The 20,455-nt window shown below is 40.4% G+C and overlaps 1 protein-coding gene across 7 annotated transcripts in view; it reads left to right on the forward strand.

Annotated features, from left to right (window-relative positions):
* LOC138751791 (rho GTPase-activating protein 21-like) overlaps positions 1–8,718 on the forward strand; it is a 228,084-nt gene extending 219,366 nt beyond the window's left edge. For 4 of the 7 annotated variants that reach the window (XM_069914578.1, XM_069914577.1, XM_069914580.1 and 1 more), the window contains one exon: positions 5,532–8,718. In XM_069914578.1, the coding sequence (XP_069770679.1) occupies positions 5,532–7,328 (1,797 nt within the window). In that variant the 3' untranslated portion in view covers positions 7,329–8,718. Of the gene's footprint in view, positions 1–5,256; positions 5,463–5,531 lie in introns of those variants that run through there. The other 3 variants (XM_069914584.1, XM_069914583.1, XM_069914582.1) reach the window with 3 other exon arrangements.
* The last annotated feature ends 11,737 nt before the right edge of the window (positions 8,719–20,455 follow it).

Raw genomic sequence — 20,455 nt, forward strand, 5'->3', positions numbered from 1 at the left:
ACAAGAGGGCACAATTCAGGATTGAAGGGCACCATTTAAAACAGAGATATGGAGGAATTTCTTTTGCCAAAGAGTAATGAACCTGTGAAATTTTCCATGGCAGCTGTGGAGGCCAAGTCATTAGGTGTACTTAAGACAGAGATTAATAGTCTCTGAATAGTCAGCGTATCAAAGGTTATGGAGAGAAGGAAGGGGAGTGGGGCTGAGTGGGAGAATGGATCAGCTCATGATGAAATAGCCGAGTGGACTCCAAGAGCGGAATGGCGTACTTCTGTTCCTATATCTTAGGGTCTTCTGATGCCTCCTTCTAGCTTTCCAAAGTACTTTAACCTCCTTCCTGGCTACCATATAATTTTCATGAGCCTTTTCTGACATTTCCTCCTTAAACTGATGTATGCTTTCTTCTGTCTAGTTGTCCCACCTCTCTTGTCAACCATGGCACTTTTATTCTGTGGGCTTTTCCCATTCTCATTGGAACAAACCTATTCAGGACCTGATGCAAGTGGTCCCTAAAATTCCTCTACATTTCTGCTGTACTTTTCCCCAAGAACATTTATTCTCCTAAATTCCTGCCTTATCCTATGGAAATTAGCCCCTCACGAACTCAACACTTCCCCAATTTGTCTTCTCCTCTCTGCGTCCATAGCTACACTGAAGGTCAGGGAGTTGTGGTCACTGTCTCTGAAATATTCAACCACCAAGAGGTCTGTCATCTTACCAGGTTCATTACCCAGTATTAGATCCAGATAGGGCTCTCCTCCAGTTGGCTTGTCAATATACTATATGAGGTATCCTTCTTGGATATACCTGACAGATTCTGCCCTATCTGAACCTTTGGAACTAAGGAAGTGCCGGTCACTATCAGGGCTGTTATTTTTGCACCTTTCCATAATCTGCCTAGCATAATTATCATTTGCTTAGTGTCCCAGTGGCTACTTCGGGGCCTATATAATACTCATGATAGATGATTGCTGCTTTCTGTTTTGGCTTCTACCATCCACTGGACAATCACTCCACTACATCCTCCCTTTCTACAGCTGTTATAATATCCTTGTTTAGCATTGCCACTCCTTCCCCCCCCCCCTCATTTTTTACCTCCCTCCCTATCTTTTTTGTAACATCCAAGCTCTGGAACTTGCATCAGCCAATCCTGTCGCTGCATCAACCAAATCTCTGTAATGGCCACAACATTGTAATTAAATGTACTGATTCATGCTCTAAGTTCCCCTTAATCTTAATACATTTTTTTTGCATTCAAGTACTCAGATTTCAACCCATCCAATTTATTGCATTTAGACTCCATCCACTGCCTGTCCTTCCTTACAGCCTCATGACACGTGGCATCTATCTTTTCACTAATTGCTCCATCATCTGGCCTAAAACTCTAGTGGTGATCCACCTGCTTAGCTAGTTTAAGTTCATTAACATCTGACTATACATGAACAGTAGACAAAATTGTGTATCTCTGGACCACGACACATACACACAAAATAATCACAAATATACATAAAGATATAATTTTAAATAAATATAATTCACACATTACCTTCATTAACTGGTCATCCCCAACAGATCTAGTAAACCTGCCCTCAAGGATATGGGTCCTTCTCCAGTTCAGGTTCACCCTGTCCCTTTTGTACAAATTATCCTTCACCAGCGGACATCCCAATGATCCACAAATCTGAACCCCTGCACCACTCTCTCCATCCATCCAACTATTCTGGCCCTCACTAGCACGTGGCACAGGCAGCAGTCCAGAGTGTATCACCCTCGATCCTATTCTTTTGCTTCCTTCCTAACTCCCTCTATTCATTCTTCAGGACCTCATCCCTTTTTTCTATCTGTCATTGGTGCCAGCATGTACCAAACATCTAACATCTAGCTGCTCACTCTTCCTCTCAAGAATTCTATGGACTCTTTCAGAGACATCTCAGATCCTGACACATTAGAGTCTATTCCCCCCCCCCCCCCAAGAGTCTCAATCCCTTCCACAGAATCTCCTGTCTATTCTCCAAATCATTGAATCCCCTATCACTATTGCTATTCTCTGCTCTTCCCTTCCCTGTTGAGCCACAGACCCAGAGTCTGTGCCAGAGTCCTGGCTGCTGCAGCTTTTCCCTGATGGGTCATTCCCCCCAACAGTATACTTGTCATTGAGGGGAATGGCCACAGCAGTATCCTGCACTGACTGCCTATTCCCTTTCCCTCTCCTGACAATCACCCAGCTACCTGATTCCTTGCTCCTAGGTGTTACTGCCTCACTAAAACACTTGTCTATTAACCCCTCCTCCCAAATGATCCAGAGTTCATCCAGCTCCAGCTCCATTTTCCTATCTTGGTCTGTGAGGAGCTGCAGTTGGATGAGGAGGCAGAGGAGGTGACAGATACGAGTTGTAAGGAGGCAGTCGCACCTGGGAGGCAGGAAGGAGGTAGCTAGGTGTAGTAGTAATCAGACTACCTATGCTCTCATCCAAGTCATAACAAACAACAAATGTGCCACCAGCAATCCCTGTAGTGTGCCACTGGTTACAGACTACCAAAAAAAACCTTTCCTCATTACCATCTGCCACCATCACCAAAGCAGTTTTGCATCCAGTTTGCCAGTGCATGTCAGGTGCCGTTTTCTTTAACCCACCATTGCAGGACATTGTCAAAAGTCTATGTCTACCATCCTGCCTTCATCAGTTTTCTTAGTTAACTTTAAAAAGCTCTATCACATTGGTGAGGCAGGGTAGGATTTCACCAACACAAAACCATGCTCTCTCATCCTAATTAGCTCTGTCTTTCCAAGTGAACATTAATCCTGTAATTTTCAATTTTTTTCCAATAATTTTACTACTACTGATTTAAGACTCTACCAGCCTGTAGTTTTGCCTTATCCTCACTGCCCTTTATGAACAAAGGAATAAGTTTTGCTATCATCTGTCTTCCAGTATGCCACGTGGGCTTACAAAAATCTGAAAATCTCCATCAGACCATCAGCAATCTCCTCCCTTGCTTCCTGTAAAATTCTAATATGGACCATGTCATCCCCTGGGGTCTATTCTCCTTAATTTGTGTCAAGTTCTTCAACACTTCCTCCTTCCTGAAAAAGATATGTTCTAGATAATCACCTTACCCCTTCTCTAAGTCTCCATCATCATCCTCCTCCTTGGTTCATTTTTAAAAAATGAAAACTTCACTAACTTGCAAATACTATAAAATGCTAAAATCTATTATAATCATGGAGAAATCGGATATACATGAAAAGTAATTTGAAAATACAAATCATGTTGAAAACTTGAAATTTTTTTTAAAAAATGCTGGAAACTACCATTCAGATGAAGAAAGAGAAACACCTAACATTTCCAGTTGAAGACCTTCCAGAAACATGATTTGCTGGGCCACAGAGAAAGATAGGTGAATGAGACTGCATCACTAATAGGAGTTTCACAAAATTAATGAGATGAATGACCTTTGAGAATTCTGTAATTTTAATTTCTTAAACTTCATTATTTTTTATACTTTTGTGCAATACTGATAAAATAGAACTATATTCACAAGCATGGCTATAGAAGAAGGAACACATAACCATTTCTCTGGCTATAGAAGAAGGAACACAATATTTCTCCTGTTAATGCTATTTGGCCCACTTAATTCTGCAGGTTGCTTTGCAGGCTATAGATATTTTCACTTTAGAATTCTTGGATGTGCAAGCTACTTGAATAGATTATACAATTATCAAAACGGTTTTCAAGTATCCTTCCTGCAACCAGCACATTTATTTTTTTCAATTATTCTCTATTAAACGTCTCATTCCCCTGTGCTCTTTTCTGTTTAAACAAAATCACAAAAATGTGTTTCAGCTTTTTTCCCCATTAATAATTTCGAATAGAAATAGTATGTGGAAGCTTACCCTCTGGAGTTATATCCACCAGCAGGTGGCAACATCGAACTGTATCCATTTTGGCCTTCTCTGAAAATTTACTCATTGACAATTTTTTATGAGATTCTCTGTTTAATTGTAAAGTTGAACTATGTGTTAAAATTAGGTCTGAGTGTTTAATTTTTGCAATTGATATTGAATTACATTAAAGGACAATTTCTTGTCCCTTACACTGCGGTTGGTTTTAACTGCCATTTGTGCATTTTCTGTATAATCGGGATATTTAAATTAATCTCATTATAAATTCATGCCTAATTCCTGGTAAAAATTGCTCACATTTTCATAATAAAGGTTTTAATAATTCTCAAACTGTGTTTGGAGTTTCACAGGTCTTGTACTGGCAAGCGTGTAAAAACTTTACTGTGAATTTCTATGTATGGCTCAGACCCAGATAAAAAAGATTCCTTACAGTTACCACTTGTGTTCAGACTTTATATATGACTGGGTACTGTAGAATAAAACCTGCAAAGAAAGTAGGTTGATGATACTTTAGCAGAACCACCTTTTGGTACCAGAATGAAATTACAAAGAGGATGTGTTTTGTAAATTATCCCAACTAATTTGGGATTGAAAACGTCAATTTATGGACAGTTGAATAATGTGATATTTTTATTTCCAGTTCTTGATTGTTTAAATGTCCAAGCATTTGAATCACTGTGGTATTCAGAAATGTTGCACCACTTTAAACTATGTTCATATATTTAAGTAAAACTTTTAATTTTTTTGCTGATATACACCAAGCTTTAAGTGAGTGCATTCTCCAAGTTTAAGAATGGCAAAGATCACATGGTGAGATTGTACTTCCGGTCGCCTATACATAGCTGAACTCTGGAGAAATAATTTGAATCTCCTTGATGTAGTTTATTCTGTGAGCATTTCAGGGCAATGAGAGAGAGGGTGGAAAGTTTAATACTTTTTACCTGATCTACAAAATATGAACTTTAGTCTGATGCATTTGGAAAAAATGAAATACAAAGGCATCCAGAACTCATGCCAGTCTTCTTGCATATCCCTTTATACTATAACCATTAATACTAAAATGGATGTTATAGGCAAATAATTAAACCAAGCACATATTTTTAAAGCCTTAAGATGGGGGAGAATATTAGATATGTTTCTTCTGTCCTCATGTCGAGTATTTTAGGTATATGATTTTGACAACTGAAAATATAAAAGTCATACACCTAAAATACATGTATTCTGAAAATACAGCCATGATTTTGAATACCTCTATGAGATCATTCTGAAAATGCACCCATGTAATGTAGTTCTAGAGCAGTGTCACTGCACTCCTCATAACTGATCATTTCAATTATTTTTTTTTAAACTAGAGATTCTATAATCTGGAATAAAAAACAGAACATGCTGGAAGTATTTCTCAAGTCAGCAGTATCTAGTACAGGAAGAGAAAGAGTTAACATTTCAAGTTGAAGGCCCATCAATAGAACCAAGATTCTCTTTCCATCACTATTTTCAAGATGCATTCACTAACAAAGCCTGTTAACTTGAATATATTTCTAAAATTCAGTATTTGGTGTTCATTAAACCTCAAAATGGAAAATAATGCATGCACAGTTTATTTCAACTATTTTCTTCCCTTCAACAGGGTTCTTGGGGATCCGGAAAGGATCAATACAGCAGGGATCTGCTTGTGTCATCCATCTTTGCTGCAGCCAGTCGTAAAAGAAAGAAAAAGGATATAAAGTTACAACAAAGTAGCTCAGATGATGAGCTGGAAAGTGGATTCTCTAGGAAAGATCTATCAAACCATTCTCGTACAGGTATTGTGAAGGAACTGGGTAATAAAGGAGAAGTTGAAAATGAAGTTGACTTAACTGAACCGAAGGGAAAACAAGATCATTGGTATAATGAACAGCAAGAGAAAGAAAGTACAGGGGAAAAGAATCAATCTGTGGCATTAACTGAAAAGTATGAAATGAGAAAGCAAACCTCTCCAGAAGAAACCAGCTTCACCGAGCTGAAGCTGCCAGCACACTGCCAAAAATGCACAGACCCTCCTAACGTCGGTTGTTCCAGTCCACAACGAATTGCAAGCACAAAGCCCATTTCTCCTGCTGAGATTTCTTCTCATAACGTGAATCTTTACATGGATAAAGTTGTGGTCGACTTAAATACTACTATTAGTGATTGTTCTCTGAACTCTCAACAGGCAACTAATTTAAGCAAATCAAAAACTCCAGCAATCAAAATCATGGATGCAGTTGCTGCAGATGTGAGCTCCATTGCTTCGGAATATTCCACAACTTCTTCTCTAGCATACTTTCCAGGACTGGACTCCCATGTGTTGAATGCAGAAGTCCAGTCAGTGACAGAAAGCAAAGGCGACGAGGCTGATGATGAAAGAAGTGAACGTGTCAGTGAAGGGCACCATGTAGAAACAGACAGTGACAGTGATTTTTCTGTTTTTGCCGCAAGTTGTGCACAGGAAAAGCGACTTGCAGTGAAACAGGATCCATCGAAGTGCGCCAGGAAACTTTCAGAAGGAAGTGACAGAACTGGAGTAGAAGGATGTTCAACAACAAAGCTGGATGATAGGAAAGCATTCAGCTCACGAAAGCTCATTGAGAGTGACACACTTGCCAAGAAAAAATCGCTTCGATTGAAAGGTGAAAGTGAGGTGTCAGTGGATACAAAAGAACAAAAAGAGGCAAAGAGAGAATACAAGGTCTATGATGCCATGAAGAAAGGGAAATCTACAAGTGGTCTGTCTTCATTTGTTAAAAAAGAACCTGATAAGGTAGAGCCTGGATGGAAATTGAAAATTACAGAGCGTTTAAAACTACGTCTAAAAGTTTCTGCAGATGATATGTTTGGAATTGGCCTACAAAGGTCAGGCTCTCCTGAGACCAGCAGGAAAAAAAATATTAGGCGGAGACATACCTTGGGAGGAAATAGGGATTTTTCAGAACTCAGTGTTCTAAATGCATGGAGAGCACAGGGAAAAGAATATTCTTCAAATAATAAAGGGAGTGGAGATAACGAACCTCAGTTGTCAGCGATGGATCGCCTCAGACCAAAATGTCAATCCCAGGATCTCTCAATCACAGAGTGGCTTGCTCGAGAACGCTTACGCACTAGCACACCAGATTTGCACAATGATAAAGCCTTGGAGCCAAGAACTGTGGTCATCAATTTAGACAAAGGTACAAACACACAGTTGCCTGCATCATCTGGAGAAGATGCAATCAGCTCTGGTAGTTTGCCCCAATTCAGCCACCCTTCCCCTTCCACATCTCTTAGCCCACCATCCTCAACAGATCAAATTAATGGCGACAGCCATCAAAGCAAGGGAAAAAGCAATTTTAGTACAGCAGTTGATGCTCATCCCCATAAAATATCCAGTAATCAAGTCGTCAAGTCTCGCTTCTATCAGTACTTGTAGGTCTGCAATTATTTATGTGTCTAGTGCTGCAGAAAATTGTACAGCAAATTGCTTGTCAAACAGTATACTGTTTTCTTTATGAATTTCCTGTACATATTTCTATCTGTACTTGAATTTTGAAATAGTTGATGCTCTGCCTATAATACAGGCTGGTTTCTGTGCTGGGTACCGTGGAAGCTCGTTGTCTACACTGACAGCCTGAAAAATGAAAAACTTTTGTATAAAATAAATTTATAAGTTGAGTAGTTGTACAAGACATTGTTAAGGCCCCATTTGGAGTATTGTGTTCAGATTTGGTCACCATACTACAGGTAAAATGTCAAGCTGATGAGGGTCCAGAGGAAATTTACGAGGATGTTGCCAGTTCTCAGGTGGTGAGGGGGGAGAGGTTGAGTAGGCTAGGGCTATATTCCTTGGATCACAGGAGGATAAGGGGTGATCTCATAGAGGTGTACCACATCATGAGAGGAATAGATCAGATGAACCTAGAGCTCAGAGTAGGGTAACCAGAGGACATAGGTTTATGATGAGGGGGAGATATTTAGCAGGCGCCTGAGGGACAACTTTTTTTTACACACACGGAAGGTGGTAAGTGTATAGAACAAGGACAGAAACATGGATAGGTTTAGAGAAAGCAGACAGGTGAGACATTTTGGACAGCATGAGTTAGTTGGCCCGTAGGGTCTGTTTCCATGCTGTACGACTCTAAGTAGAAAAGAGCATCAAATGTTGAAGCCATCAACACCAAATTCTATATTGCATGATAAAGCAATTCCTACATAAATGTTCAAAATTGGACTCAACTGCAAAATAGTTTTACTTCAGCTTACAAGGGTGAGCAAAACAAACAGTGGATTGATCTTTTGAACTTTATTTGCTAAAGAAAGTGCCTCATCTCAAAGGAAAATTGGTGTAGATCAGGTGCCATATTGTCATTTTAGTTAAAAAGACTAGAAATCTACTGTGAACAAATCAAAAGATATTAAAATAATTTTCCAGATTTTATTAACTGAGCAGCTAGGGCTTCCACACTATAGGCATTCCAGTTGGATCTTAAGAACATTTTTTTAATTCAGACTTTTAATACAGTCTTTGTATGGGACTTGATTTTTTTAAAGTTTCTGTAAAGATACATAAATGTATATAATTTCACGTGTTGCTTTTTCAAATTTGAGATTTGATAAAAGCTTTGTAACATAGGCATGTAGATAGTGGTCTCTGGAAAAACTGGTCCCTTGCTCATTTTTCATCATCTCTAAAGAGAATCTTAACTGTGCATGAGAACTGTTTTCTCAGATTCAACATTGTATTTAGCCTGTGTACAGATAGAGGCAAATTGTTTGTAAATGTGCCCTGGAAACACTGGAAATAAATTTTTTTGTTTCTGTGATTCTTTGCATCTTTTCCTTACCTTTAAAGCTCAAACAGTTATTTCTGGTAATGTTATGGCATTTTTATATTTGGATCATCAAAAAAATATGTTTTACTCCATTTGTCTCCCGATGGAAATTTCAGGGCTGTAGTTTCCATCCACCCCAGAGATTTTAGTTAGGTTTACAGTGCAGTGATGATAATTTACCAGGGAACTTGGTGAATGGTAAGCCCAGCATTACTAATGGTACCATTGAGAAGACAGATGAATCACAGCGAAATAGGTTGAATGAGCCACAGAAGACAGAGGGATTGAAAGTTTGGCCGAAGAGACAAAATACTATATTTTAAACGTCAGCTGTTCTGACCCTCGAAAAGTATTTTCTAAATTGACATCTCTAACTTTAGGCACCAGAACTTCACTTCCCTTAATTATGAGATTGATGGAATTATGTTACCAAAGCTATTGAAATTAATACTTTTCTTTTGCTGAAGTGAGTTCGAAGCTTCTACCACCCTTTGCTACTATAAAGGTATCCTAATCACACCTGAAAGTTCTACTTCCAATTTGGAGATTATGTGCATACTTCTAGTTGGCTCAACTAGCAGTAGTTGATTCACTCTGTTTCTTTTAATACCTTAAACCACCAAATTGTCAATTACATAAATTCCAGAAACAACAATTCTATTTTGTCTACCTTGAGCCATATAGTGTGGAAGCAGGCCATTCAGCCCAACTAATCTAGATGTGATCTAATCAAACTATTGCTTCTATTCTTCCATCTCCTTCCTTAAGCTGGAAACCCCAATAGTGACATCAAATTCTTTTGGTCACTTTTTATACGTTTATCATGAATGTAGATTATGCAAAACCTGTGTAACTGTAAGGTCACTGCTAGATTTTCAATGCATAGAGTGAGGGAAAGAAGGGAGAACTTACTCTTTTTAGAGTAAATAAACTTGCATTGAGTGAATGGGCAAAGGTTGTGGCAAATGGATTACATTTTGAAGCTTAAATACACTACATTGCTACCTACCTTTGTGTCATTTAGCAAACTTTAGAAGCAGTGGTTATTCAAACTGTTCCCCTAAACTCACAGTCCACCTTAAGCACAAGTGCTCTGTGATTAGTAAGGGATTGCTTAAAGTGGTATGTGGGTGGAAAGAAAAAGTTTGAAAACCACTGTTTTAATCATACCTAATTGACTCGTTATGTGCACTGTTTCATAACTCCAAAGGAAATGGACCATTGACAATTTTTCTCAAGCAAAATTTTCAGTAATAATTGGGTCTCGAGCAGTGGGTCTCAACCTTCCCTTTCAACACACATACCACTTTAAGCAATTCCCGACCAATCACAGAACACTTATGGCATAGGGAATCACTTAAGGTGGGATGTGAATTTAGGGGGGGGGCCGTTGGAAAACGACTGCAGTTTAAAGAGCGAAAGGAATGTCTCATGCATTTTCTATCAGTAGATGTAACCCCATTGCAAAACTTAAATGAATGGGTGACGTCATTCAATAAAGGTAGAGAAAGTTGATTTTAATTGGTGAGAATTTGAAAGTATTTAAAAATGTTCAGAAGGAATTGAGTATCCTTGCACATTAATCACTCAAAGGTTATGTGCAGGTACAGCAACTAATTAGGAAGACAAAATGCATGGTGACCTTTATTGCAGAGATTTGAATAATAATGTGTTGCTGTTTTTCCACGAGGCTGAGGAAAAACAGTTAACCAGACTGGTATTTCTTTCTACATGGTTCATAAGAACAAGAAACATTTTCAATTCTCAATGGGTGTGGACAATGATGTTTCTCCTGACTGAATTGATTGAATGGAGGAGTGGAAATTTCTCCACCCAGAGTACTGAAGATTTGAAAACAATAAACTGCAAATAAGAGCAGAAAATTCAGAGATACTCCACAGGTCAGTAATGTATATGAAGAAAGAAACAGTAAGAGTGCCCAATTGATTGAGGAAATTTTGTTGTTTATATTGATCCTTTACTGTATCTCTGTTAGTCATTGCTCTGTTATTTTAGAATCTATTTTCTTTTAGTTGCATGTTGGTCCCAAAAGTCTGCTGTCTCTACTTGTATTTTTGATGAGCAGAGTTTCATTTTTCTATATGATTCAACTGTTCATGTAGGAGAGGCAGCTTTCCCTGACATTTGCACCTGAGCAACCATTTGCAGTCACAGAACACCCAGAAGTACTAAACCCTCCCTACCCTGTAATCTCCACTTTTCCTCCATCCATGAACCTATCCAAGAGTCTCTTAAATGCCCCTAATATTTCACCACCATCGCGTCACCCACAACACTGTGTTAAGAAAATAAAACTTACCTCTGATGTCTCCCCTAAACTTCCCTCCCTTAATGTACTTATGTCCTCTGGTGTTTGCTATTCCTGCCATGGGAAACAAGCACTGGGTGTTCACCCTATCTATGTCTTTCATAATATTGTAGACCTCTGTTAAGTCTCCTCTCATGCTCTATGCTCCAAAAAGTCCCAGCTCTGCTAACCTTGCTTCATAAGATTTATTTTCCAATCCAGAAAACATCCTGGTAAATCTCCTCTGTACCCTCTCCATAGCTTCCATATCCTTCCTATAATGAGGTGACCAGAACTGAACAATGTGTGGTCTCACTAGAGATTTGTAGAGTTGCAACGTGACCTCTCTGCTCTCGAACTCATCCCTCTATTAATGAAGCCCAGCAACCCATAGGCCTTCTTAACTATCTTATCAACCTGTGCGTAGACTTTGAGGAATGTATGCATTTGGACCCCAAGATCCCTCTGTTCATCTACACTGAGTAACCGACCATTAACCCTGCATTCAGCCTTCTGGTTTGTCCTTCCAAAATGCATCACCTCACACTTACCCAGATTGAACACCATCTACCACTTCTCTGCCCATATCTTCATCCTCTCTACATCCCCTTGTAATCTTGGACAACCTTCAGCTCCATCCACAACTCCACTAACCTTCATGTCATCCTCAAACTTACCAACCCATCCTTCTGCCTCTTCATCCGGGTAATTTATAAAAATCACAAAGACCAAGGGTCGCCGAACAGATCCTTGCAGTATTCTACTAGTCATTGACCTCCAGGCAGAATACTTTCCATCCACAACTACTCTCTGCTTTCTACTTGCAAGCCAATTTTTTTAATCCACGCAGCCAAGGTTCCATGGATCCCATGCCTCATGACTTCCTGAATGAGTCTCTCATGGGGGACTTTGTTAAATGCCTTGCTAAAATCCATAATGACCACATCTACTGCCCACCCTCATCAATTTCTTTTGTTACCTTCTCAAAAAACTCAATTAGGTTTGTGAGGCATGATCTTCCCTTCACAAAGTTATGCTGACTATCTTTGAATAGCCTCCAAATGCTCATAGATCCTATCCTTAGGAATCCCCTCCAATAGTTTTCACACCTAGTCTATATTTCCCAGGATTCTCCCTATTACCTATTTTTTAAACAAGGTGAATCCCATTTTCCTTTCTTCAATCCTCTGGCACCTCCCCTGTTGCCAAAGAGGACTCAAAGATCATACCTATTGCCCCAGCTAACTCTTCCTTCACTTCTCACAGCAAACTGGGTATATCACATCCCGGCCTGGGGACTCATCAATCTTAATGTTTTTAAGATCCAACACTTCCTTAACCTCCACATTGTCCAGCACACAGACCTCTTCTATTCTGACCTCACCCTGATCAAGGTCCTTTTCTTTTGTGAATACTGAAACAAAGTATTAATTTAGGACCTCCCCAACTCCTCTGCCTCCAGGCACATGTTGCCTCCTTCATTCTCATCATCCTGTTCTTCATATATGCATAGAACACCTTGGGGTTCTCTTTGATTCTTCATGCCCCCTTTGAACTCCTTAAGCTCTTTACTGTATACCATATACTTCTCATGAGCCCCTCCTGCTTCCTGTATCTAATGTATGCTTCTTCATCTTGACTACCTGACTCACCTGCTTTGTCAATCATGGTTCCCTTCTCCCTGTTCCAGTGAGACAAATCTATCCTGAACCCAACACAAGTGGTCCTTAAACTTCCTCCACAATAGTTCTGAACTTTCACCCTTGAACCTCTCTTTCCAATTTACTCTTGCTAGTTTCTACCTCATCCCATCATAATTAGCCCTTCCCCAATCACTCATCTTTAAGTTGTTAACAAAACCTGGAATGTTACTAGATCTATAAACGTAGAGAGATAATAGCATAGGAATAGGCCCTCTGGCGCATCAATTTACATTAACCTGACAATAATCACACCCCCATCAACTCTCAGATGCTACCACTCATCTACACACTGCATATCTGTCATGAGAGCCCTGAAGGGAAGGCCCAAAGTAAACCCCCATGGTGACAGAGAGAATGGGGAAGCTCGACCTAGATATTACCCAAAGCCAGGTTTGAACGGAGGTCTCTGGTGCTGTGAAGCTCCAGCTGCACCATTATGTCGTTGATATAACGTGAATTACACCTTCTGTACAAGAATAGATATACCTCCAGAATATGTTGATGGGGGTGGGGGGGTGGGGGGAGAAAAACCTTGAATTAACAAGTTTTTAAATATAATCTACATGTTTTATCTTGTTCTATTTATCAAAACTCACTTTGTTTTGCTCTACATCTGCTCTTCTTGGAGAAAATCCAAGTGCATTAGCCTCAGACTAACATCCTTTTTTTTAAAAAAAACATGTTATCTGCAATTATGTCCCACTGTCTGTTCTCATCTCTATTATTTCTGATTGCTAAATTTGTCATTTCAGCTTTATTTATTGATGTTGATGCTTCCAGTTAAGGGATTTTAAAAAAGTACATCTCAAAAATCTGTAGACACTGTGGTTGAAGTAAAAACAGAAAATGCAGGAGAAGCTCAGCTGGTCACACAGTGTCCTTAATGTAGCAAATGAGAAGAGGTCAAGCCCGAAATGTTGGTTCTGTATCTTTACCTTTGCCTCATGAACGACACTGTTGGACCTGCTGAGCTTCTCCAGAACTTTGTGTTTTACTTCGTTAAGGGTGTCTCCTTCAAATCTTCAATAAAAGATCAAACTTTGAGCCTCCCATTCTTCCACATCAACATGTCACACCACCCCCCCCCCCCCCCCCCCATTCATCTTACCTGGAACACCAGCTGTCAGCATCCAACAAACCACAGATAATTTACAATTTCTTCTCCTTCCCAATTTGTCTGCAATCTGCAACTCCTGACCACAACTCAGTGTCGAGTTCCCTGTTCATTCTGGATGGGGTTGGGTTTCATTAGTACATGAGATGAGATATTGGTGTCAGTTCTGGAATTTTTTGTCCATTCTTCCTTTCCAGTGAATTCAGGACACATGAAAGGATCAATACATTGGTCAGTCCAGAATCAAATGCAAGCCAGACTGGATAAAATGGATAAATGTTATTCCCTAAAGAACATTATGAACCAGATGAGCTGGCTGGTTACCAATGCTGAGATTTTTTTTTTTGATTACTTGAACATAAAGTGGCACAGTCCTTGAAGGTCTCCGGGGTGGCACTACCGTAATGTTAGCAGTTAGTGCAATGCTGTTACAGCTCCAGTGACCGGGGTTCGAATCTGGTGCTGTCTTTAAGGAATTTGTACATTCTTCTCATGCCCCACCCTTCAAAATGTACTGAGTTGTAGGACAATTGGGAGTAAGGCAGAAAGGGCCCATTACCATGCTGTATGTCTAAATTTAAAAATTAAAACTAAATTAAAGGGCTGAGGCCCAAAACTCAGTTATATATCTTTACCTCCTCTGGACACTGACCTGCTGAGTTCCTTCAGCAATTCAGTGTTTACTACTGTCACAGTGTTTGCACCCTATCATGTTTCATTCTGACCATACAACATAGTGACTCCTAGTTTTAGATATCCCAGGCAGGAGAATGTAAAAAAATATTAATGACCATATTTTTCAATGAAATCTCTTGTACTTCTGAGAGAGAATAAAGTGTGCTTCATTTCTCCTCTTTACAACAAAATCCCTGGTTCAGCAGTCAATCTAAGAACATTCACTGAACATATTGCAAACATATCTTTCCTTAGAGAGTAGGGTGTTCTGAATGTTCTCTGTGGTGGGACACCACTGGCCTACTGCAGGGAGCAATCTCTGTACCTGCAGGAGAGTATGGGGAACAGGACAACACCTGGTCAGCTGTCAATCAGCTGACCTGAATGGATCAAGCCCCACCCGGTCGGGTGTCCATCACCCTCCAGGCTATAAGCCTGAGCCCGACCTTCGAAGACTCATTCAGAGTTCACAGCAGTTCAGCCAGCCCTCTGTGGAAGTTTACATCAAATAAAGTCTGTTGTACAGTCTTTACCTTGTGTGTGTCTGATTCTAACAGTGCACCACATGCTCACAGGGGCCACATCTCATTAGAATAAGATGTTTCTACTCTTGTGCTCAAATTATATGGCAACAAAGGTAATATACCCTTTACCTTCTACTAAATCTGCATGTTAACTTATAATGATGCACGCATAAGTGAAAAATGGCTGCTGCCATTGGTGGAGAGCAGGAGGGTGGACACAGCGCTCCCCCAAAGGGTCCTACCACCGACGGCTCCGTACAGGCTTTAAATGGCTTTTTAAAGGAGCCAATGCCATGTTTTATTTAAAATTCTATGACCAGTAGGCAACATGCGCGGGGAGTGTGCAGGATCAAAAATAGACCACGACAAAAATCTAGTGCGTTTTTGGTACAAGCAGCTTGAAAAATAAAGTTTAAGTATTAAAACCAAGCAAAGGTTGTTGTTCTTCAAGGAACAAATATAACATGGTGTCAGATGTGTGTGATTAAGTAAGGAAAAACAATAGTTCCCGTCATGGATAAGTGAAGTCCTCCCAGACAGATGCACTTTACCAGCAACTCTCGCCCATAATTGGAAACCCTTCAAACAATGATTCAACATTTATTTAGAGGCTGGTGGAGCAGCAGAGACTGATGAAAAACGGAAAGCGTCTATATCTTTTCATGTGATGGGTGAAGATGCCTTGGATGTCTACAACAGTTTTCAAATTGATGAGACAGCTTTCACGTTGGACACTGATGACAAAATTTGAGGAGTATTTTGTTCCAAAAAAAAGTCACATTTGAGAGATTCAAGTTTTTCTCCAGTGATCAGAAACAAGGTATGAGCTTCAACCAATACTTAGTCAAGCTTCACACACTGAGCAAGACTGTGAATTTGGAGATTTGAAAAACTCACTCATTAGAGATAGAATAGTTTGTGGATAATGGGCTCAGAGAAAAACTGTTAATTGAAAAGGATTTGACACTGGAATATGTGTAGGTCAGCAGAGGTCAACAAGCACAAGCTAAGGAGCTGCACAGGATAGATACGACAGTACATGTGGTGAAAACAGAGAAGTAGAGCACCAAGAGTTTCACAAAGCTAAGGCAAAGCAAAGAGGTAGGTTCAAAAAGCAAATGCAGCAGGTGTGGAGGTAGACATATTCCAACGATGTGTCCAGCTTATGGAAAGTTCTGCCACAACCATATAACAGTTTACAGCGCAGAAAGAGGCCATATCAGCCCTTCGAGTCCATGCCTGTTCACTTGAATAACTTCACTAGTTCCCCCTCCCACTCTCCATCCATAACCCTCCAACCCCCTCATATCCATGTACACATCCAACCTTCCCTTAAAAGACAGAAAGGACCCTGCCACAACTATCTCCTCTGGAAGATCATTCCATTCAGCCACCACTCTGAGTGAAGAAGCATTATCTGATATTTCTCCTAAAGTTTTTCCCCCTTACCCTTAACTTATGCCCTTTTGTTCCAACCTCCCCTGCCCTCAGGGGAAAGAGTCTACTCACATCTAGTCTATCTATTCCCTTCATAATTTTAAATACCTCTATCAAATCCCCTCTCAACCATCTACATTCCAATGAATAAAGTCCCAATCTCCTTAATCTTTCTCTGTACTCCAGATGTTGTAAACCAGCCAACATTCTTGTAAATCTTCTCTGCACCCTCTCCACCTTATCTATATCTTTCCTATAATTTGGAGACCAGAATTGAATACAATACTCCAAACCTGGCCTCACCATTGCCTTAAAAGGTTGCAGCATCACTTCCCAGCTCCTATACTCTATGTTATGATTTATGAAGGCCAGCATACCATATGCCTTCTTAACCATCCTGTCTACATGGGAATCCACCTTCAAGGAACTCTGTACCATAACTCCAAGATCCCTCTGTTCCTCTGTATTCTTCAGTGCCCTCCCCTTAACTGCATATGTCCTATTTTGGTTATTTTTCCAAAATGCAGCCCCTCACACTTGTCTACATTAAATTTCCATCTGCCATCTTTCAGCCCACTTTTCCAAACAAACCAAATCCTTCTGTAATCCAAAAAAACTTCCTCACTATCCTCCACTCCCCCTATTTTCGTATTGTCTGGATATTTGTTGACCCAGTTAACCACCCCCTCATCCAAATCATTAATATAAATGATAAACAACAGGGGAAGAAGAATCATTTTGCAAAGTGCTGCAAAGCATGGGCTACCATGAGAAAGGTGCACACAGTGGACAAAGAAATGCAGGAATTCTTTGTGGATTCACGATAGACTGGTAAAATGGAATGGATTGTTCCAGTGATTGTAAATGAGACAGTAATTCCAATTAAGTTTGACTTTGGAGCCCAAGAGAATGTATTATCTATGGATGATTACAAGACCCTCATTGTTTTATTTTGTATTAAGTGCAATGATAATATGTGTCACATATCTGCTACAATTTGAAAGCATCACTGTAATAACCTCCAAATGATGACGGTATGGAAGTGTTTGTGGTTGTATTGAGGCTCCGGTACCATCATGGCTCGACGTGGGGCTGCTGCTCACTCACCCCCCCCCCGTGTTTCAGAACAGCCTAGGTGCTGAAGGAGGTGGTGCTATTGAAATGTTAAATACAAAAATTTAATATATATAGTATATTTCGGCATATAAGTCGACCCCCATTTTTCAGCCTAATTTTAAGGGTTTTATGGTATATCTGCCATACATTGACCCCCATTTATCGGGCTGTCTGGGCCTCCCAGGAGTAACCCAATTATTTTTTTTTAAAACATACCAATTGCAAGTAACAAAACTATAAATTACATCAGTAAAAACCTCAGCCCACCAAATAGCTCCACTGAGCTGGAGCAGCAACATTGTGCTCCGGGGCAGGAGCAGAAACCTCAGTTTACCAGGCAGGGTGGCGGCAATGACCTCAGAGTCCTAGATAGGACTCTGGTAGCATCCAGCGGTGGGGAAGAGTTGGGGAGCAGCAGTGACTTCCAGCATCAACTTGACATCAATCTTTTTTTCAGTGTATTAAAGTATATCAACGAGCCTGCAGCTGACGTGGACTTTTTACCCCCTCCATAAATCTTCGTCCGCGAAGCCAAGCCAAAGAAAGAGTATATCCAGCATATAAATTGACCCCCCCCCCCGAGAATTTTTTTTAGGGTTTCATTACTTTACTTGTACACAAAAATATATGGATTTACAGGGATATCAGCCAAACACAGTAAAAGAGTCCTTAAATGAGTCCCTGATTGAATTGTTGAGGATTCTGATGGTGGAGGGGGAGTAGCTGTTCCTGAACCTGGTGGTGCGAATCTTATGGCACCTATGACTTTCCCGATGGCAGCAGCAAGAATAGAATGTGTGCTGGGTGGTGTGGATCCTTAGAACATAGAATACAGTACAGGGTACAGGAACTTCAGCCCTCAAAGTTGTGCCAACCCATATAATTCTTTTTAAAAATAGTCCGAAACCCTCCCTGCCCCATAAACCTCTATTTTTTCTTTCATCCATGTGCCTGTCTAAAAGTCTCTTAAATGCTCCTAATGTTTCAGCCTCCACCACCATCCCTGGTAAGGCATTCATGACCTCTCTACTCTTGAAATCAATCCCCCTATTAATAAAGCCCAGCATCCCATAGGCCTTCTTAACTATCCTATCAACCTGTGCGATGACATTGGGGGATGTATGGATTTGGACCCCAAAGGTTCCTCTGTTCATCTGCACTCTTAAGTAACCAACCATTAACCCTGTACTCAACCTGCTAGTTTGTCCTTTCAAAATAATTCACCTCGTACTGATCCAGATTGAACTTTATTTGCCACTTTTTCACACAACTCTGCATCCTGTTCATATCCTTTTTTAACTTTTGACAACCTTCAATTCCATCCACAACTCCTCCAACCTTTGTATCATCTTCAAACTTATTGACCCATCCTTCCGCCTCTTCATTTATAAAAATTACAAAGAGTAGGAGTCCCAGAACAGATCTTGTGGAACTTCACTAGTCACTGACCTCCAGAGAAAAAAAAACTTTCCTTCCACTACTACTCTCTGCTTTCTACTTGCAATTCAATTTTTTATCCACACAGCCAAGGTCCCATGGATCCCATGCCTCAGGACCTCCTGAACAAATCTCTCATGTGGGACCTTGCCAAATGCCTTGCTAAAATCCATGTAGACCACATCTACCACCCTAACCTCATCAATTTCTTATGTTACTCTCAGAATACAATTAGGCTTGTGAGGCATGACCTTCCCTCGAGTTGACTGTTCTTCTCCAAAAGCTCATAGATCTTAGCCTTAAGAATCCTCTCCAATAGTTTGCACAACACTGATGTAAGACTCACTGGTCTACAATTCCCAGGATTCTCCCTATTACCTTTTTTTTAAACAAGGGGACTACATTTACCATTCTCCAATCCTCTGGCACCTCTCCTCCAGCCAAAGAAGACTCAAAGATAATAGCTACTGCCCCAATTATCTCTTTTCTCACTTCCCACATCTGGCCTGGGGAATTGTCCATCTTAATGTTTTTAAGAAATCACCACACTTGCTTTTCCTTCATCTCAACCCTGTCCAGCATGCATGCCTGTTCTTTTCTGGCCTCACACTGATCAAAGTCATTTTCCCTTGTGAATACTGATGCAAAGTATTCATGTATGACCTTCCCAACCTCTTCTGGCTGCAGGTACATGTTGCATCCTTTATCCTTTAGCGGTCCCACCTTCATTCTCATCATCCTTCTGTTCTTCTCATACGCATAGAACACCTTGGGATTTTCCTTAATTCGACAAACCAAGGCCCTCGAATGCCGCCTTCAAGCTCTCTTAAGTCCTTTTTTAAGCTCCTTCTCATGAGCCCTTCCTGTTTCCTATATTTAATGTAAGCTTCCTTCTTCCTCTTGACTAGCTGCCTCACCTTTTTTGTCAACCAAGGTTCATTTTTCCCATCTTTTCCTTGTCCCTAAGGGATATACCTATCCTGAACCCAGGACAAGTGATCCCCAAACTTCCTCCACATTAGTTCTTTACTTTCTCCCTTGAACATCTGTTTCCAATTTACTCTCGCTAGTTCCTGCCTCATCCCATCGTAATTAGCTCTTCCCCAATTAAGCACTTTTCCATTTTCTCTGCTTTTAACCTTTTCCATAGCTATGCTAAAGCTCAGGGAGTTGTGGTCACTCTCACCAAAATGCTCCCCGACCATGAGATCTGCCACGAATTAGATCCATTATGGCTTCTCCTCTCTTCGGGTGATCCACATTCTGGGTCAGGAATCCCTCTTGGACACACCTAACAAATTTAGCCCCATCTATCCCTCTTGCAGTTAGTAGTTTCCAGTCAATATCAGGTAAGTTGAAATCATCCATAACTACAACCCTGCATTTCCTGCACCATTCCAAAATCGGCCTGCTT

This window comes from Narcine bancroftii, chromosome 1 (assembly GCF_036971445.1).
Source record: "Narcine bancroftii isolate sNarBan1 chromosome 1, sNarBan1.hap1, whole genome shotgun sequence".
Lineage (NCBI taxonomy): Eukaryota > Metazoa > Chordata > Chondrichthyes > Torpediniformes > Narcinidae > Narcine > Narcine bancroftii.